The sequence below is a fragment of the Mirounga angustirostris genome, unplaced genomic scaffold (assembly GCF_029215605.1).
Source record: "Mirounga angustirostris isolate CCGP_5_RB_7025 unplaced genomic scaffold, mMirAng1.0.hap1 SCAF_10, whole genome shotgun sequence".
Classification (NCBI taxonomy): domain Eukaryota; kingdom Metazoa; phylum Chordata; class Mammalia; order Carnivora; family Phocidae; genus Mirounga; species Mirounga angustirostris.
Window position 1 is genome coordinate 97,328,947 of NW_026991718.1, and position 21,934 is coordinate 97,350,880.

General features: G+C 36.0%; 1 protein-coding gene across 3 annotated transcripts in view; it reads right to left on the reverse strand.

The window, feature by feature from the left end:
* The window catches only part of MACROD2 (mono-ADP ribosylhydrolase 2), a 2,039,999-nt gene that overhangs the window by 63,563 nt on the left and 1,954,502 nt on the right, over window positions 1-21,934 (reverse strand). For all 3 annotated transcript variants that reach the window (XM_064572799.1, XM_064572800.1, XM_064572801.1), the window contains 3 exons: window positions 14,940-15,017; window positions 1,329-1,403; window positions 967-1,059 (listed from right to left, as the gene is read on the reverse strand). In XM_064572799.1, the coding sequence (XP_064428869.1) occupies window positions 967-1,059; window positions 1,329-1,403; window positions 14,940-15,017 (246 nt within the window). The remainder of the gene's footprint in view (window positions 1-966; window positions 1,060-1,328; window positions 1,404-14,939; window positions 15,018-21,934) is intronic.

Sequence of the window (21,934 nt, forward strand, 5' to 3'; positions counted from 1 at the left end):
TCGTAATTTGGAAGCTGTAGTTACTATTGACCTGATTTTACTATTGAGATCATGTCTGCGTTTTAATTTGGAAACAAAATTGATAACTGTGTTCAATAAACAAGGCCCGTCAAGTTATTACTTTGCAACTGCTTTGCAAACACATACTTATTTAAGAGCAGCATGATTTATGATATAGTATACCAGACAAATGATTTCATTTTTTATTTCATATTGAGTTTCTTTTAAGAGATTGTTTTATATTTTAAAATGGAACTCATCAAGTTCTTCAATAAATATTAAATTTCTTTGATAGTAGGTTTTTAATATAGATATTTTAAAAGGATGCCTGTCTTTACTCCAATATATTGGCTTGATGCCCCAAATACTTCTTTAAAATTTACGAAGTGTTCGTTCCTCCTATGTCTTCAGAAATCATTATAATGCTCACTTATTTTTTTAAACAGTATTCAATATTACTGCATCCTAATATTAGTGGACAAAGGATGCAATTTAGAAGGTTCATGTAATGTGTATATTTTACATAAATTGCTTCCTTAATCAATACCATATGAAGGACGACAGAAGGAAATCAATACAGAAAGTCTTATCTTTGTGTTTTAAAGCCATCTCAGACTTTCTAAGACTCTTATCTGTCTAGATCCATCTAGTCCATAATTTCAATTCCTTATAGGCTTTCTCAATACTAGAATTTTTGTATTTCATGATTTTTAAATTAAATTAAGTTGAATTGAAACAAATAATAAAAAACATCTTCAAACTCCTTGAAAGGGCAAAAATTACAAGTATCTTCTTTTGCTACTTCTAGATTTTGTTCTACTCTCACAAGTAGGTTCAGGATTAAAGAAATGCTCATTTTCCCTCTTTACAGACTGCTATTGCAGGAGGGTAACTGATGGTTGCATTCTAGGTGGGAATCCCAGGAAACTCTTTATTCTTGATGGGTTAATTTAAGAGCAGTCCTACCTTTTTCACCTTCTTTGTCTTCTTGGTCATCTGTTAGCAGGATCACTTCTGGTTGCTCCACAGTCGTGTCATCTTCCTGGTTTGGTGAGAGCTCTAAATAGAATGAGACAGAAGGAGACTCAGGTATGTTTTCATCGGAATCATTGAGAAAACAAAGTGACTAAAGCAGAGAAAGTTAAAGTTCCTTTCTTTTTCCCCTCCGAGAGTTTTAAGAGGCACACAGAGCAGAACACTATTGCCATGCTCTGGTAATTAGTGCCTAAAACACACACGCACACTACTCACAAACACCAGGATAAACAAAAATCATGGTTCACAGTTTCATCTCATTCTCGGATAACAAGGCATTCTGGTTTCAATACCTTCTGTTTCCATATATGAGCTCTGGGAGTCTGCCTCAATTTTTATTTCATTCTTCGTTGAATCATGCTCTTGTCCTGTTAAGAACAGTGGTTGAAATATAAAAGAAATGAGACATGCATGATCGTAGGTTTATCCCTGGTTTGGAAAAGCAAAACATTCAGAAACCGTGTTTCGATCCTGCATGGAGAGGCAGAGAACGGTTTCGAACCAAAGTGTGCAACTTTGCAAGTCATCAAATTTATGTCAATTATTTTATGAGAAATAGCCAGGTAATTAGGCAAAAACCTCTTCTTTGGACTGACTGGTGTAATTGGTGTTTAGCTTATCAATGCACTGAACGTTGATGGACACAACCTGGAAGTTTCGAAATTTTAAGTAATTCCTGGGCTGTATGGGTTATCTACATTTAATTTTCCTTTAAGATGTATAAATTTCCTGTACTGAGGATTCCTAGAAAATTAAAACCCTAGTATTCTCATTCTCCCATTAAAAGAGCATGAACAACTTAAGTAATGTGAGCACGCAGGGATTGGGTCACCTAACAGCTCAACCATTCTGTTAAGACACCTACTAAATATAGCAAAGATCAGGAGAGAATTCAGCCAATTCTTGATTACTCCAAGGCTGATTATCTAGTAATGGTTTCTCTTCCACACCCCCTGGCTTCTCCCCCTCCCCTCCCCTGTAGAGTTTTGAATATCTAAGTGCTCATTAAGAGAGGAAATTGAAATCTGTCCATTTGCCTCATTTTAATGAAAGGTTTTATGCTGAGAAAACGCTTTTTTTTAATGCTGAGAATATTTAACTGTTAAGCTAAAAAAAAAAAAAATCCAGAGCTAGAGTTGGTTATTGGCATGAAGGGGATACAGAGGGGCTTGGACTCTGCTGTGGTAGACTGCATTATTGTTTCAACTGGTCCCTACTTCTTCCTGTAAGAGGATTCAACTCCATGTCTGTGACCATGTGACCTGCAGTGGCCCCTGTGGGACAAGTGTTTGTTCCCACCCCACTGACACCAGGCCTATTAGTGTGACTTGGTTTACAAAATGGCACATTTGGGCAGAAGCTTTAAGATCCATTGCATGTGTCCTCCATCTTTCTTGCTCCTAAGTGAGTGTGCTCCTTCAGTCTGCATCCTGGAATGAAATCATGTGGAGCAGAACCAAGCAGAGACAAAACACACTTTTGTTGTAAGCCAATGGAACTTTTAGGATTATTTGTTACTTCAGCAAAGCTAACTTGTACAACCCTTTATCTTTATAGTTTCCTCTTTCATGCAACTATCCTTAAGCTGCCCACTCTATGGCTTCCCCTTGGTTCATTCTCTGCTAGCATAACCCCCCCCCAAAAGTTTTTTGACATCATTCCTCTTGAGCTCAATTTTAATCAAAAGGATCCGATAAAATAATTACAATGGAGGCATATTTATCTGTCTGATCATTGAAGTGAAACTTCTCAAGCTGTCTTTGATGACTCTCTGTCATCACTTCTAAAATTCAATGAAGTGCCATGTCTTGATGATTCTGCAAAATGTTTCTCTTCCCACACTTCATTTCCCCTTCCCCTTTCCTCATTTAAGGATATATTGTCTTTCTCTTGGATCTGTCATTTTTTTCTCCTGTAGTGTATCCTGTGAATTGCTAGCTGAAATACCTTTTAAAACATGGATTTGATCAAGATGTTTCCCCTGCCGATAAACCCCATTCACCTCCATTCCACTCTGGTGCTACTTAAACTATGGTCTGTGGGTAAGCAACACTGGAATTTCAAAAATATAGGAGTTCAGGCCTCATCTCAGACCTAGAGTCAGATTATGCATTTTAACAAGATTTCTAGGTGATCTGTATGTGCATTAAAGCTTGAGAAGCACTGGCCTAGGATATATGTGTATCTGCAAATTATTTATCCTATAAAAAATGCCAGACTTGGCCCAGACACTTCACATACATTATCTCTAATTACCACATTAGCTCTGAAATTAAGTATTGTGATACCCACTCTGCTTTCAAAATGTTCAACTACAAATCCTTTCTTCCTTTTTGTTTTGCTTGGAAATGTCTTTATTTTGCCTTTTAGTTTTTAAATTGAAGTATATCTTGCTATAGTAAAACACACAAGTTGTAAGTATATAGCTTGAAGACTTTTGACATGCACATACATGTGTCTCCCTGTGCGATCACCACCCAGAACAAGAACATTTCTAGCACCAGTGGCTCTCCCTTTTGGTACCAATGGACACCCTACAACAGGTGAAAGGTAATAGTTTTGTCTGTTCTTGAAATTAATAAAAACAGAACATACACTATATGCTCTCTTGTAGCTTGCTTTCTCACATGTCCTCTGTGAGATTAATCCCAGTTGTTGTATATGTCAAGTGTTTATTCTTTTTTGTGGATGTATACTATTCCACTATCCAAATATATTATGTCCTATGGATGTTGAATTGTTTTCAGTTTGGGGCTATTATAAAGAACACTGCTAAAAATATTCTTGTGCGTGTCTTTTGGTGGATATATGTATTCATATCACTTGGGTATAAACTCAGGAGTGATATTGCCAAGTAATAGGCAACACATAACTTTGGCTTTACTAAATCCTGAAAAACAGCATTTGGAAGAGTGTGTTCCACTTTATACTCCCACCAGAAATGTATGAGAATTCCATGTGTGCCTTTATCCTTCAGACAATGTCATGATACTACTAGTCACAAAATTCTTTAATATGGAGAAGAAAGCTGTGCAAAATCTTTTCCCCAAAACCCATTTTTTTTTCACCTTTGGGTACCATATAAAGCGATAATGCCACACACTATTGGTCACTTACTTGACACTGTATTGTGTGCTACTAAATGACAGATACATCAGGTGCTGGGAATAGATCTTAAATAAAATAGATACAATACTTGTCCTCAAAATGCATAGTTGAAAGGAAAAAGGCACTAAATGTGCATAAAGTTCTTTCTAGTAAGATGTGAAACAGAGTTCCAAATTTATGAAAAAACTCACTTTTAGCAGATTTTTAGACCACATGAAACTGCGAGGGATAACAAGTATACTGGACAACAAAATCAACACTGAAGCACTCTTAAACAGACTAAATTAAACAAGAAGAAATTTGATAAGGATAAATGTTAAATTCTAAAATCAAGTTTCAACTTCAAGGAATGAGATGGGAGGAAATCAATCCTATTTCTGGTAAAACTAGAGCTACAGGTTATGTATTCCATGTTTACTCTAGATAAATACTGGATGGATATCAGAATAGTTGGATGGAGAGAAGGATTATAGCACATGGAAAGTGAAGGGGAGGGATGCCTGGATGGCTCAGCCAGTTAAGCATCTGCCTTCAGCTCAGGTCATGATCCCAGGTCCTGGGATCAAGTCCCACATTGGGCTCCTTGCTTAGCGGGGAGCCTGCTTCTCCCTCTGCCTCCTGCTGCCCCTGCTTGTGCTCTCTCTCTCTCTCTCTGAAAAATAAATAAATAAAATCTTAAAAAAAATGAAAGAAAATGAAGGGGATTTCTCCATTTATTTCCTGGCAAACATCTTGCCTGGATAGCTCTTTCTAGCTATCCAAACAAACAGGAGACTTAAAAATGAAACATAATAAAAGAGGGGAATTATAGTAAGGGAAAAATATTTTCGTAAAAAAAATATATTCAGAAAAACATAAAACACAGATAGCATTTTTGGGTTTGCAATGAACTCTAAGAACGGATAAATAAGGAAATGAAAAGATGGATTAAATGAAGAAGAAATTGTCTGAGACAATCAGAAAAATCTACAAGCCTAAAAACACAACAACAACATGAACATCAGCAAAGGATGTCATAAAAGAGAATGAACATTATTCATAAATTAATGTTTTAGAAATCAAACTTTTGAATTAAAATTCACTAAGAAGGCAAAAGTTAGGGAGCAAAATGAAACACAAGAAGATAATAGATACAGAGGACAGAAAATGCAATAGAATTTCTAATTTAAGGATTAGAGGAAGTCTAAGCAGCTGTATTTTTTTGTGATAGCAACCATTAAAAACATTATGAGATTTTCAAAGATTGTAGAACATAGAATATGATTTCATTTTTTGTAACTATGTACTCATCTACATTTTATATTTTACAACAAATGCATATTATATAATTTAATAATTATAATGAAACAATTTAGAAAATAGAGAAAAATGCTTTCAGTGATATCATAGAAGAAAAATTTGTAACTAAAAGGTGTTTGAGTCTAGCCAAATCGTTACTTTTGCTCAGTGTCTACTCTATTTGAACTCTAAAAAAACACTTGAGAAATTCAGCTGTTGAGTACCTCTTTCTTCTTGAATGTTCCTCTTTTTTGTTTTTTGGTCAAATCACCTACCTTTCTGTTCTATGTCCCAACCTACTCACCATTTTCTAAACACATTTCTTTATTTCTTGTCTTTGTGTCCATTTAACACATGTTCTCACTGGTTGAAATACCCCATTTTCCCCCTTTCTATCTGGTAAAATTCTCCTCATCTTTCAAAACTAAGTCATCAATTTACCTTTCTTTGTAACATCCTCTGAATCACTAGGCAGGATCAATCATTTTCATGTTTTTGCTTATTGAGTTCCTTTGCTCATTTATCTATTTATTATTCATCTTATTACACTGTATTATAGTTGTATCTGTTTGTCTCTATTACCAGGCTATGAGCATTGTGAACATAAAAACTGTGCTTTATTCATATTTCCCCTCCCAGTACCTACTAATAAGGATTGATCAATAAATATCTATTTAATTGGCTGTCCATTATAGTACTCATCTATGTCTGCAAATAGTAATTAGGGACCTGTAACTTACTTTCTATTGCATCCTTTAGCAACACAAGAAGTGCCTCAGGCTGCTAAGCACTCTGTATACTATATTTATTGGAAAGAACCCTGAAAGAACTTGAAGTTTTAGGCAAATCACAACCTCTTTGGGCTTCAGGTTCATTATCTATCTATTTTTAAGGCTGTAGAACTAGATAATATCTTAGATTCCCTCTGTCTTGGGCATTATATGAGGATCTGTCTCCTGGTAAAGCTTCTAGTCACCGCTGATGTTTGTTTATTGGGTGGATGATATTGAGAGAGGACATTCACTGTCTGAGTGAGCCCCATTCTCTATCGCTGTTGAGATAGGGAACCAACCACCACACCTATTCCTGGATCCCTGCTTGGGCCCTTGACTTGTCATTTGCAATCGGGCTTTGTCTGTCACAATGAAGGCAAGAGTAGAGCATTCAGAGAACAGAAGCAGCCACTCTGTATTCCTGTGTGTCCCCAGTCCCAGTGCCCCATTTGATAAATCTTCAGAGGAATTTAATCAGGGATAGGAAGACCACAATTCAACAGGGCCTGGGGCCCCTGCTGATAAGGGGGGGACTTCCTGAGGTGGCAGCCTAAGGCTCTTGATGAATACTAGGGATTTTCTCTTTGACTAAGAAGGCCCTGGCACTTCGCTTTGAGGATGAGAGGCATTGCAAAGTTCTTGTGGAGTATTTCGCCCCCCTTGCCTTTTCACTTCTTCCCCCTCTTGATCTGTTTCAACCTGTGTGCTTTACATATTTTGACAGTCTTTTCTTGAAATAGAAATACATATATTTTCTTCTTTCTAATTTTTCTGAAATAAAGTCAGTAAAAAATGGGGAAAGAAATGAGGTGCACAGCTTTGAAATCCAACAGTAATCATATTTGCTCATTCCTGAGCCAAGCCAGGACTAGGCATATTACACAAAGAGGAAGTACTTATGTGAGCTCCTTGCCCTGCACCCAGGCCTGCTGTGTGTTAATGATGACTCCAGGGGTCTCCAGCCCTTCTGCCTTCCTCTACAGTGCACTCAGACATTCCATTTGCTTTCTTGACCCCATGGGGGCAAGCTTTATGTTTGCCTCTCCACATTCAGTCTAGTTGAATTCCACCCACTGTCCTCTGCCTTAATCCCTCCTGGCAGAGGAAACAAAGGAACATAAAGGGTCCCACAGTTTATATATATATTTTTATACAGTGAACTCAATCATCCATGCTAATGGGAGGGGACTATTAGAACAGATAATCCAAAAATCCATTCACTTTTCTTTAGAAATAGATCACGTGATTACTTCTTGGAGCCCTGGTAATTAAGTTTGGCTCAAGCTAATGCTTTAAATAATTTGCATAAAAATTGGTCTGGGGCCATCAGTCTGGAACTAAACATTTCTAGAGGATAAACCTAAATGCACTCTGTAAATGGACTGGTTTTGAACAATAGTAACAAAAGTATAGTTTTATTGTTTGCAGATTATTATATGCTCAAATCTTCATAAGAACAAAGACTTTGTTTCTTCGATGCTTGTCTTAAAGACAATGGAAAATTGTGTCCTTTTGTTAAACCTGAAACTTGATTGCTGCTAATATTCAAAATTTTACATGTTTACCATGTCTAAAATAACCTCAGTTTAAGAGCAAAAATTAAACCTAGATTAGTGTGAATTTGATTATCTTCTAGATACCCTTCATTTTTTTTCCTGGGGCCAAAAAACTTACTACCTAATGTAAATTATTTCTAAAATTATTTTTTCTTGCAGTTACAAAAGAATTGTAGTTTCCTTCTAGAAACACTGAAAAATACATATAAGTATTCAGAATTATGAGTAATTTTATAACTATAATTCATAGCTATAATAATTTTATAACTGTCACGTTAATATTGTAAAGTGCTATCTTTCTTTTGTGTGTGTATATATGTATGTAGATATACATCTGTATATGCATACATGTGTGTACACATGCATGTAGATATATCTTTGTATATGCATACATATATATGTATCTGTATATATATGTTTGTGAGTCTTTGTGTATGTGGCTCAGTACACATACACACACACAGAAATATATAAATATATCCTAGGATCAAAATGAATTTACACTTTGATTCTTACTTTTTTAGTTCATATTTTTATAAGCATCTTACACTGTCATTAAAATTTCTTCAGAAGTTTTATTTTTAAAAGATGCAATATATTCCATGTTATGGACAAAATTTTGGATGTCTCCTTTCTTTTTCTCTATTAAACATAGTATTGCAATGAAGATTTTTGTCAAAACATGTCTCCCTACTCTTGGTGGGTGTTACTTTAAGACAAATTCCTAGAGCATAATTCTGGGACAAAAGTATGAACTCTTTACTTTTTATTAGATTTTGTCGAAATTGCTGATGAGGAGGTTATGTCTTTCAGTCTACCGCCAATGGTGTGTGAGCATGATTGGATACCCTATTCCCAGCAATTCTGGGCATTATCAATCCTACTTAAACTTATCTGATATTCAAAAGGAGAAGACACTGAAATCATGTTTTTTTGCATTTCTTAAAAGATTTTATTTATTTGAGAGAGAGGGAACACAAACAGGGGGAGTGGCAGTTAGAGGGAGAAGCAGGCTCCCCGCTGAGCAAGGAACCTAATGCGGAATTTGATCCCAGGACCCTGGGATCATGACCTGAGCTGAAGGCAGGCAATTAATCGACTGAGCCACCCAGGCGTCCCAATTCATCTTTTGTAAATTATAATTGAGTCCTTTGTCCATTTTTCAATTGTTTTTTTATTTTTTATTTTTTAGAAGATTTTATTAATTTATTTGACAGAGAGAGAGATAGTGAGAGCAGGAACACGAGCAGGGGGAGTGGGAGAGGGAGAAGCAGGCTTCCCGCCGAGCAGGGAGCCCGATGTGGGGCTCGATCCCAGGACCCTGGGATGATGGCCTCAGCTGAAGGCAGACACTTAATGACTGGGCCACCCAGACACCCCCTTTTTTTTCTTATTGATTTATGAGGTCTTTTTTTTCTGATTCTTTATCATTTAGTTTGAGGGTACTTTTCCTGGGAGTTTTTCTTTAGAATTTGATTATAATCTTTATCATGTCAAAATGTATATATTCAGATTTAGCCATTTCTCTCTTTTATGACATATTTTGACACATGCACACACATTTTGCAGATATATATATGTATGCCTTTTTATAACATATGTATACAATCATGTGTTTATGCATTTTTATTTACAATTCTCAAAGCAGTTCTTATTTCAAAATTTAAAAAAAAATTGCGTTTTTGTTCTTTTAGTCTGGTATTTTTAGTTTCATTTTTACATTCCATCTTTGCTCCTCCTGTAATTTAAGCTGGTATAAGGAATGAGGTTGGGATTCAGATTATTTTTCCAAATGCCCAAACAATTGTCTTAATGCCATTTGTGGAATCATCTGTCTTTGAAATGTCAACCTGAAGATGTGCTAAAAACCCAGATCTACTCTGTTCCATTTCTAAACTCTTTATTCTGTTTCATTGATTGACTTGCCTATTCCTATAGTAGGACTACACTGTTAATCACATTTTTCAAAGATTCCATATTATTTTTAGTCTATTTATTCTATCATCAATTGAAAATATACCTGTGAATTCCCCATTGCATTTCCAATTGGAATTTATTCATACTGTATCATCTGGCACATAAAAAACCATCATTATTATTTTAAATCAGGGATTTAAATTTTTATTGATATAAAATGAGCAATTCTTTCTTGCTTGAGACTTTTTGCTAGAATTCTAACTGGATAGATCCTTAAGTAGTTTCTCATATTTTCTTTTGATGCTCATTTCCCAAATATACCTTTCCTGACTTTATATTTTTTAATTTTTATTTATTTGTTTATTTTAAAGATTTTATTTATTTATTTGACATGTGCACAAGCAGGGGGAGCAGCAGTGGGAGAGGGAGAAGCAGGCTTCCTGCTGAGCAGGTAGCCCAATGCAGGACTCGATGCCAGGACCCTGGGATCATGACCTGAGCCAAAGGCAGACGCCTAACTGACTGAGCCACCCAGGCACCCCCTGACTTTATATTTTTCAAAAATTTTAAAAAAGATTTTATTTATTTATTTGAGAGAGAGAGTGACTAATCAAGAGAGAGAGAACATAAGCCAGGAGGGAGAGGCAGAGGGAGAGAGAGAAGCAGACTCCCTGCTGAGCAGGGAGCCCGATGCAGGTTTTGATCCCAGGACCCCGAGATCATGACCTGAGCTAAAGGCAGATGCTTAACCGACTGAGCCACCCAGGCGCCCCTATTTTTTTTTAAATTAATTCAACCCAGCTGACTTTTACACTTAATAAATTAACCTAATTACATTTCCTGTCATAACCACTTGCCTGTGTTTCTGTTATCTTATTTGATATATTGTGCTTTTTTTACACTGCTATTTATTTTTTTATTTGCATTATTGAATATACTCATGTGTGGTATGAAACATACCAGGAAATTGAGAGAGTAAGATCTCTTCCTTTAATTCTATTGTGATTTAATTCTATTTGTGATTATCACCAATTTTTTTCAAAGGTATTCTTAACCCTAACTCATATTGTCAGAATCTATAGCAGAGCAGGATTTTCAGTTTTTGACTACCTTTACTGAAATCAGCATTTTGTGCAACTCTCCCTTCTCCCCACCATAATCTTTGCTTTATAAACTCTGACATTGATACTTCCTTCCTTTTCTCTCACTCCTTTTCTCCCTTTCTTCCTTCCTCTTTTAACTATTCTCTAAAAATGCAACAAAATATAGGAAAGTACACAAACAATACAGAGAGTTCAGTTAAATAACCAAAAGCAATTAGAAAAACTACATATCCTTATAGTTCAGAAACTAGATATCCATCCAGTCCAGAAGCCCAGCTCATGGGCCAATCAGAACATCATCCCTAATCACCAAAATTTAATCAGCACCTTAACTCAGAGTAATCACTACCTAGATTTTCTTTATCATTTTCCCAACTCAGTCATTTCTTTCTAAATAGTATCATTATCTATCTTTTTCTGCTTTTTGAACTTGATATAAATGAGACTGTACAATATATACGCTTCTGTACTTTCTTTAATGTTATGCTTGTGAGAGTCATCCATGTTTGAGCCTGTAATTTTAGTTTGTAGTTTCCAATGAGACTTCTGCTTCCTCTCCATATCTATTCCTCTTTATGTACCTTGTCTTTTCCCTCTGATTGTTTTTGAAATTTTTCTGTTTATCACTGGTGTTGAGCAAGTTGATAATGATGTGCTTAGTTATAATTTCATTTATGTTTCCTGTGCTTTGGGTCATAGAACTTCTTGTATATATGGGTTCACAGTTTTCATCAAAGTTATTTTTACTCCAAATATTTTTTCTGTCTTGCCTTCCCATGCGTTGCTTTCAGAGATTTCAATTTATGTATACTGGACTTTGAATTACCTTTAAAGTTCTTCCATAGCTCACTGATGATCTTTTCATTGTTTTCAATCATTTATTCTCTCTGTGTTTCAATTTGGATAAGTTTCTATTGCTACATCTTCAAATTCACCAATCTTTTCTTCTGCAGTGACTAATCTGCCATTATGCCCATTCTGCCATTATGCCCATCAAGTGTATTTTTCATCTCAGAATTCCGTTTTTCACCTCTAGAAATTCAATTTGGGTCATTTTATATCTTTAATGTCTCTAATTAACATGGACAATCTCTCTTTTAGCTTTCAGAAAATATGGAATAAAATTATAACTTTTAATATGGCCTTTCATATTAATCACACTATCTGTACCATTTCTGAATTGATTTATATTAACTGATTTCTATTCTCCTATAGGTCATAGTTTCCTGCTTCTTGTCAAGAACTGGTATCATCAGTATTCATTTAGACTTACTGAATAATTACCATTTATCTTGCTTTTAATTCTTTTCCTTCATCTTTGTCCTTCTATCTGGGATCAATACCCTCCTACCTGAAGAACACCAAAATTCTCTGTTGGTGAACTTTTCTTTTTCTTGGCCAGAAATATCCTTGATTAACTTATTCTTGAAACACACATTTTCCTTGAGTTTAGAATTCTTGGTTGGCAGCTATTCTGCTGTATTGTCTTAGTATTTCCATTGTATATGTTAAAAGTCAGCTATCAGTCTGTTTAAAAATTGCTTTTTAGATGTTCTGTTTATCTTTGATTTTCAGCAGTTGTACAATGATGGGCCTACTTGTGCATTTATTTTGTTGGAGTTCAAAGGGCTTTTGGAACACGTGGGCTGATATCCTTCATCAATGTAGGACAATTCTCAGCATAATTTCCTGAAATACTGTTTTTGCCCAATTCCCTCTCTCCTTTCTGTCTGGGACTCCAATTACATTTGTGATAGACTTTATAAATTTTATCCTCTATATTTGTTCCCTTTCTTTAGTGTTTGCCATCCTTTTTTTTTTTTTCTCTACTATTTTTATTTTGGATATGTTCTTACAACCTAACTTCTAGTGCACAAATTCTCTTTCATCTGTTTCTTTTTTTTTTAAAAGATTTTATTTATTTATTTGACAGAGAGAGAGACAGCGAGAGAGGAAACACAAGCAGGGGGAGTGGGAGAGGGAGAAGCAGGCTTCCCGCGGAGCAGGGAGCCCGATGTGGGGCTCGATCCCAGGACCCTGGGATCATGACCTGAGCCGAAGGCAGACACTTAATGACTGAGCCACCCAGGCACCCCCATCTGTTTCTAATATGCAGTCAAACTATGAATCTATTCACTGAATTCTTCATTTCAGTTATGGCATCTTTCACTTCTCGATTTTCTTTTCTTTTTTTTTTAAGATTTTATTTATTTATTTGAGAGAAAGAGAGACAGCATGAGTGTGTGCGGAGGGGCAGAGGGAGAGGGAGAAGCAGACTCTCTGCTGAGCAGGGAGCCTGACACGGGGCTCGATCCCAGGACCCTGAGATCATGACCTGAGCCAAAGGCAGACACTTACCTGACTGAGCCACCCAGGAGCCCCTTTCTTTTCTTTTTTCTTTTGTGTTATTTTGTTTTGAATTTCTAGTTCTCAGCTAAATTTTTCAATCTTGTCTTTATCCCCCTATAACAGTCAGCAAAATTATTTTATACTTTATGTTTATAACTCTAATATTTTCAGCCCAAATGGCCTGTTTCTCTTGACTATTTTTTATGTTACCTTGTTTCATTTTTTCTGGCTCTTTTTCTGTATGTGTGTTGGACATGCTGGAAATTAAGTTTAAAAACTCGTTTTTGTAAATGGTTTGAAACCTACAACACTCTTTTTTAATCTAGTAAATGTTTTACATTTGTTTTTCTCAGGTGCCAGTAGGGACTAGCAATCTGGGTTGATCTTAATTTAATTTGAGGATTGAGATGATTTAGAGCTGGGCAGCAGTCTTTCAGAAAACTGGTTCATTCTTTCTGGTAGGATGCATATCTTTAAGGTTTCGACACAAAAAGCAGGGGGTTTACCATGGTCACTTGCCCTTTTCAGCAATGGGACTCTGAATACCTTTTGTAGAATTAGCAAATGACTTAAGATGAAAACAGCTTCAAGTTCTGAATTTACATCTCTGGATATCTATTTTCTCCCAGAACCTAGCCTGACAATTCTTCACTATCTTGTTAGCTCTCTGATGCCTTTAAACAGACTCTATAACTTTTTGTTTTTGTTTTTGGTGTAGTTTTTCTAGTTATCTTCAAGGAGAGTAATGGTCTAAGTTATTTAGACTTTCATTCCTGAAAGAAGTGTCTCCTTTTTCTTTTTCATTTTAAAACAACATATACTATAATTTTGAGAGATAAAAGGAAACATTTAATTAAGATATTCCGATACAAATTTTGAAGCAATTATTTCAACATTTTCATACATTTAATGAGTCTCTTATCACATACTACTTTCCAAGTGTTTCTTTCTCAGTCTTGGCTTTTTCCTTCCTTTCTATATTTATTGTTTTTGCACAGGATTTCTGTTAGTTTATTCAGGAGGGATACTTGAGTGGCATATTTTCTTAATCTATATATCCCTGAGAAAATACTACTCCTGACTTCATGCATGAGTAATAACTTCACTAAATATAGAAAATGTGTCCTTTAGAGCAATGGAAATGTTACTCCATTTCATCTAGTATTTAGAATTGTGGAAGAAGAAAGCAAGCTAAGGCTAATCTGATTTTGGTGATTTTGTTTGTAACCTGATTTTGATTGTAACCTGATTTTGATTTTCCTATATGCTTTATAAGCTTTTCTTTATCAGTGATCTTCAGAAATTCTATGAGGCTTTGTAGATTTCTGTTCCTATTTGAGTTTTCAATGCCTTTGTCTATAAATACGTGTACTCTTGTGTTTTGGGTGGAGGAATTGGTTTACATTAGGAAAACTATTTTTCTGTTATTTTTCTAAAGATTGTTTCATTTCTGTTTGTTCTAGTCTCTCTTCTTGGTATTCCCAGGATATGTAGATTTAATCACCTAGATCTATTGTCTATATGTGTCACATTTCTTTCATGGTTATCATATCTTCATTTCTGTAATTGCAAACCCAATGCTTGTAGGGTTTAGGCAGGTAACAAAAATAAATAAAGTCAGCCTGGTACAAGAAGAGCAAGTGATGAGGATTGTGGAGAGCAAATTTCCCTTTTAAACTTGGCAGCTACCAATCACTTGATATTCATAGCTAATAAAATATTACCAGATTCCATTTTTTCCCAGAAAAACTAAAATCTGTTTTTTTAAATGTAATGTGTCTCAGCAGAAAAAATAAATGAAAAAAGACCTCACACCTTACCATTAGGATGATCTTGGTCACATACAGAATGATCTGTCACTTCATTGTCTTTTGTAATATGGTCGTCCTTTGCAGAATCTGCCACAACAAATAAGAAAAACGTCTAGTCAGCATTTTTAACTGGGAAACAGAGCAGCTTCCAGCACTGTCATGATATATCTATCTTTGGAGCATGGAATTTATTATTTTTAAAAAATACCCTTAGAATACTTAAATATTTTCATCAATAAATAAGTTATTCCTAAAGTACTGCAGAAGAGGTCTTGTACAAAGTTTATCCTCCTTAGAGGATAGAAATTTGTTTGGGTCATCTTTTTGCAACAAAGAAGAAAATATAAGCAGACTTTATGCATTAGTGAAAGTCTTTGGAGAATTGTGCAAAAGGATATGAAAGGAAGGCAAAATAGAGGAGATTAAAGGAATATCATTTTAATGTTCTTAATGCTTCCATTACTGCAATTGTTCATATATGGGAGCCTTGAGTCCTGGAAAAAGCCAGATGTAGAGCTTTGAAATCCAGTTATAATTAAGTTCATCATCCTGAGGAACACTACAAATAGAACAATAGCAAAGGGGAATGCAAATATTCTGTTCTGTGCAATTTCATCTTCTCCCTCGTATAGCATATTTAAATGTGAAATCAGCATAAGTTCATGTTTTTTTGTTATACAATATACTTGCAGGAAATAACATAGCCAAATAGGTTTCAGTGACTATGGACTCTTAAAAAACTACACAGGATTCCTTGTTGGATGTTTGAGGCCTCTCTGTAGGCTCTTTAGAAAGCCATCAGAAAAAGCATGTGGGTGGGTCAGTGTGAAGACAGAAAATGGGCCTTTCATTCATTCCAAAAGCATTTATTAAGGGCCAACTCTATGCCAGACACTTATTTGAGGCTGGGGAGTCAATAGTAATTGACTCTGCCCTCACAGAGGTTACAATCTAGGGGATATTTTTCTTTTCTTTTCTTTTCTTTTTTTTTAAGATTTTATTTATGTATTTGACACAGAGAGAGAGAGATAGCAAGAGCAGGAACACAAGCAGGGGGAGTGGGAGAGGGAGAAGCAGGCTTCCAGCCGAGCAGGGAGCCCGATGTGGGACTCGATCCCAGGACTCTGGGATCGTGACCTGAGCTGAAGGCAGACGAAGGCAGAAGCTTAACCACTGAGCCACCAGGAGCCCCTAGGGGATATTTTTCATGCAGCTAAGAGAGTGGTAATCTGAAGATATCTAAAAGCCATGAGGTAATCTTGTATGCATATGGCCATGGAGCAAACTGGAGATGGCAGACTGAGACTCCTATTACTTACGAATGGGTTCTCTACTGAGTTCACGTGCCTCCATTGAGTTGTAACTCCGAACAGAACTGAATCAGACAGAGTCTCAAATCATTCTTTCTTTCTTTGTTTCCTTATTCCTTTTCCCTCTCTCCCTCCCCACATTAGGAGATCATTTTAAACAACGCAGTTTGGAATATTATGAGAAAGTTTGTTTCTTGAACATGCCACAAGCAACATTTGATGGACAAGTGAGAAACCTGGGTAGTTAACATATGATTCAAATTTAATAACCAGTGAAGCAAGTATACACCCAAAGTGTATGATTTTAATTAACTGCAAATAATTCCCCCAAGGCAAATGTTTAATTATCTGCACAGCTTCTTATTTCTTTCTGAGACTGACAATAAGTTTCAAAGTCCAAATTTGGAAGCAAAACTGAGCATAGACACATTTTCCAAACTGTTCTCTCACTCTAGTCAAATTGTTTTAAACCGATTCCCATTAAAACATGCCTTTTTAATTTTGGCTCTAACATGTGGATTTAAAAAAAAATCCTTGAATACTTTTTTCCACATTAACACTGAAAGTGAACAATGATTTTAAAAAGGTACTATATGAATCAGGCTCAATTTTAATTTTGAAAATTTTACTTATTTATAGAAAATGGCATCATTTGAAATGTAGGCTTGGGCAATACTCATTTCTCCCAACATTAATGTTTTAAGATTATCCAAGATTTTGCATGTAGTTAAAATGTGTTCATTTACACTCAACAACAATACGTTATGCTTTATAATTTACATAAACATTATGTTTCATGCATCAAATATTACATAAGAAATGTCTTTCAAGAAGCGATTTACATTGAGTTTATGGATTTATGGTCTAATGAGTCACATAAGATGGGTGAAAGTATTTGAAAAATTAATCTCTGGACTGTCACCAAAATCTGTCTCTCTAGAAAATTAATTGACCCTTCAATTTCAATTTCCTTGGAGAGTTGTTTTAACATTGCTAAGGTGACTTCTGATCTTATGTGCTCTAATCTATACATAATATGTTTCATTGAATCTAAGACACCATCAATTGTTATTTTCACTATTATTTTGTGTAGGTAGGAAGAAAACATGCTACCAAAGGAACCGTAACACATTATTAATTTAAGAATGTGTCCTAATTTTAGAAAGAAAATCTACAAAAGACTATATATCCTAGAAATATAATGTTTGAGTATATGCATGTGGACACAAGTACTTATCTTTATGTGATGGCAAGGATTTCCTATCAACCTGACCCATCACCAAACCCACAAGTTACTTTTGTTTTGTATTTGAAGTGGTCCCACCTCCACATACAGCAACAAAGCAGGATAAAAGCTATGAGCTCATGACAGCATCCACGCATGACCATGCGGCTATGAGATTGTTTCCACTGAAGTTTCTCTTTTCAAAGGGCTCTTTGAATCCCTAGTCGCATGAGTTTTGGCAAGACTGGATATGGTCCTGAATGTTTTAAACCATAGATCCTATTGTGTTAGACTTAGTTGCGGGTTTGAAATGACAGTGGAGCTTTTCTGACTAGGTGATGAAAGTTGCACTGTATATGTATATAAAATCATTATTCACAATAAGAAAGAAAACATATCGAGTATATATGGTCACTAAGAGAGCTTATTATTTCTATGTAAGTTCTATAAACTACTGTGAAAAATGGAGTTGTATATACTAAATTCTTGCAGCACCCTTGGATTTGTATTTTATTTAATTCTAAAAATTATCATTTGGTAATGTTCAAAAAACGTAAAGAGTTATCACCTAATTCTGAGATTTGGTCAATGTTATTTTAATAGCAGAGAATTGGAATTAAATATATATGTAGATTGTGACTTTCAAAATCTTTAAGGTCAATGTTCTATTAGAAAATTTTTTCAAATGCAAATATTAAATAGAATGTTTGAACCAAAGTTCTGAAGACAGATTATCTTTTAAGATTAACAAGAATAAAAAAGAAATACTTTCCTATATTAAAAAAACTTCCTCATTTAGAAAGTTGAAAAAGGTTTAAAAGAATAGTTAAAATAGATTAAAATTTTAAAAAACATAAAACAAATTCTAAAAAGCAGGACATTTTTAATATAGATTGAAGATGTGATGGTAAGTGATGAAACTATTGCATTTTTAATAAACATCTAAACTGTAAATCGAAATAGGTGCTATCTCTTTCGAAAATGCCTCCTTACAACAAAAGTTCTTAACCCCTAAATATACTCTCAAGGTATAAATCAATATGTAAAAGGTGTACATATATTGTCATGTTCACTTTTCTAGGAGGTAACTTCCGTCATATTTTCACAGGGACCCATGACCCTGACAAGATTAAAGATAACTAGAGAAATTTTTATCTTAATGCCAGTGACACTGCCATTTTACAAAAGGTTTTTAGGATTATAATTGAGAATCAGCTACAGGATTTGATGCCCACTCCATGAACTCATCAATGACGGCACTTCTTGAATTCTTAAGGTAGATTTGACTTGAAGGAAGAGCCAAAAACATATACAGACGTGTTTAATAAATGAAGAGGACAATCCAGCTGGTAAACAACATTTTGCACCAAAATTTGAAATGACTATGAAGTATAAAACTGAATGGATGATTAACTGTCTTTGAAAACATTTTCAAGTCAGGAGATGTACAAAATCCACCTAGTAAGAAAGGTAATCCCTGACTACTGTTTAGAGTTGCGGTAGGAGGTCATTTTGGTGTAAAAGTTTCAAGGGGTCTGAACAAAATAAATGTTATGCCTGAAATACTTGCTCTGTAGCATGTAAACTGATTTGATTATACCAAGCAAAACATTTATCCTGGCCTGCTCATTTGAATCACTGGTTTATTATGTGAAGCAATTAGAATAAAGTAGTTTTTCCTCCATCTGAACAGTGTGTTTATCCACAATAAGCTAGCGTCTCCACAGCCGATTATGGTCTCATTGAAGCTTTGCAACGACTATTCCTTTATTATATAGGAGAAAATGTATACTGCAATACATTCCCAGAGCATTCAGATGGTAGTGATCTCAGCTATGCTCCGTCCCAGTGCAGCTGGACATACAAGGCTGGTCTATATTTACCTGAAAAGTAACCAGGTCTGCAGGACAGGACATCACCCTGAGTATTGGGAGGCCAGACTGAGCTATGGTCATTTGTCTTCATTATGCAATCATTAACCCCCATTAAAAGGGGGCCAATCATTCCCAGAGTTATGAAATGTGAGTATTAACAGTCTCTGAGGCAGGGCTGGGAAAACTACCATCATGTACCACTAACTTTGTTTCTATTAGAAAACATATGCCAGATTCCAAACAGTAACTTGTATAAACCAGCTAATTCCTATAGTGCAGGTATTATTTTTCTGCGGGTTGTTGTTGAAAATACAAGCAAATAAGAGGATCAGTCATGACGGATGGACACTGGCTTGGGGTTGTGATTCTAGATTTACAACGACAAGCTTCATAATTCTAGGAAAACCCATTCACCTTACATGATCTCGGTTTCTACACCTAGGAATTGAAGGTGTTGAGCCAGATAATCTAAGTACCTTTCAAGGCTAATCTGCTGATTTGTTCAAATTACTCTTTGTTCTGACAACACCTCTCTATAAACGTTCAGGCTTCCCTCATTATCTGCCTACCTGAGCTGGACTCTTCTCACTCTGAGATTTTTACTGTCTATTCATAAAATAAAGGTTAACTGTGGGGGAAGTGACGTCGGTGCCACACTGGCCATCGTTAACTCTGTGACCCGATGAGAAATCATCACAATGTCTAATAGAACAGCTGGATATGGGCCTAGGCTGGACCATGATGGAAAAAGAAATGCTTAATTACCCTTTTCCATCAAGTTAATTTTTCCCCCTTGGCAATGTAAACAAAGGCAAATCTGCTCTTGTTTCCAGTTGTCTGTGACCTGCTATCCTTGACCTCCATCCTTCTGATTCCTTTCTGATCTTGCCTCCCTCTCTCTTGCTAAACCTTGCACAGCAGGATTTCTTGACATCTTTTTTTTTTTTTTTTTTTAAATCTGACCAAACCACAGGCATGAAAAGTAGCTATGGTTCTAGGTGGACTGACTTAGAATTCTATTAAAATGTTTGTCTATAAATCAGGGAGTGTTTTATTTATGCTTTGTAATTCAATCTGATAATGAAAAGTCTTTGAGGGGACATTCCCTGTGGGAGAAATGATGAGGGCTTTCTGGACCCTAACTCTGGGCAGAATCACAGCCTGGCCACTACTTCTCAGTTACTTTATTTTGTGGAGAAGTTGAGGCAGTAGACACAGTCTATCTCCAGATTCATAAATGCTTCAACTTCTGGGCACACGTTCGTTTTAGCCAGATGCTTGGAGAGTGCCTGGGATACCAGGGACCCAACACTGCTGAGAGCCAGAGGGATTTCCTATATTTCTATGGACTGAGTCAAAACTCACCCTGTTGGAACAGTCTTTTTTCCAGTCTTGTTTCCCAAGTGATGTAAAGGGACATGTTTAGAGACTAAGATAAGCATTTGGACCTTTTGTGGGAGTTACCCATTTTATGTGAACTTCAAAGACCTGGATGATTTCTCCTTAGCACCTATTTGCTCCTCATATCTAGAAGGATCCACAAACCCATCCAAATGAAAATGGATGTGCTTACTTTTTTCAGTTTTTTTTTTTTTATTCAGGGTTCTGCTGTGCTATTGAGTACAGTTCTATAATATGAATGGCTGCAGAGTGGTTCACTTTGTGGATCTGCCACAAGCTATTTTACCATTGCATCTATTATTGGATGTTCAAATTAATCCAATTTCCTACCATTCTAAATAATCCTATGTTGTTGTGATACTGGGTGTCCCAATGCTGGATTCACTCCACTCTTCTTTCTCTTACCTCTTCCCAGCCCGCTCCCACCTCTGAGGTATAGAGAGTTTGGATCTTTCTATAAAGGGACTTGTAGTAGACAATGCCCCACCAATATCCCACTGGGCTACTCCTGAGATCACAGCAGATGGTTCCAGGAGATGGGTTCCTTTCTGAGACTCTGACTGAGGGCATTTTTCCTTGGATGAACCAGAAGTACCCAGCAGCTAATGCCCAACTAGAAACTCCCCAAAGGATTTAGGAGATACAATCTGTTTCCTCACCTCTTTGGGAGACAATTCTGAATGTGCTCTACACTTCTTAGAGAAATAGAGCCCCAGTTCCCCTTGTCTGAGAATTTTGCTTTTGGAGACTCCAGTGACAGCCAAGCTAGTCACTAACCTGTCTTCTACTACTCAGCAGCAAAAATGTGAATGTTTACCTCATTTTGATTTACAGCCCTCTTGTGCCGTGCTGTCTTTAATTAAGGAATGTCAGGGAAAGTGCCTGCCACCTGATTAGGTAAAGTTGGGAAAAGAGGTTGCTATGTTTGGCACCATATAATCCTAAAAGCTGGGCCACAGATGACTGATGAGGGATTGGCTCTGGGCAGTCATCTGTGGGTTGGCCAACAGACCTTAGGGTGGCCTGATAGGACAACTCCACCTATGAGGAGAGAATTAGTATTAGATTATGCTGAGAGGAATCCATTAGTTCCTTAGGAATCCTTTAGTCTTAGAGCATTTGATGGTCAAATAGACAAAGTTTCAAAGCCTAGAGTGGTTTAAAGGCAGAGATTCAATGGAAGAAAAGGGAGGA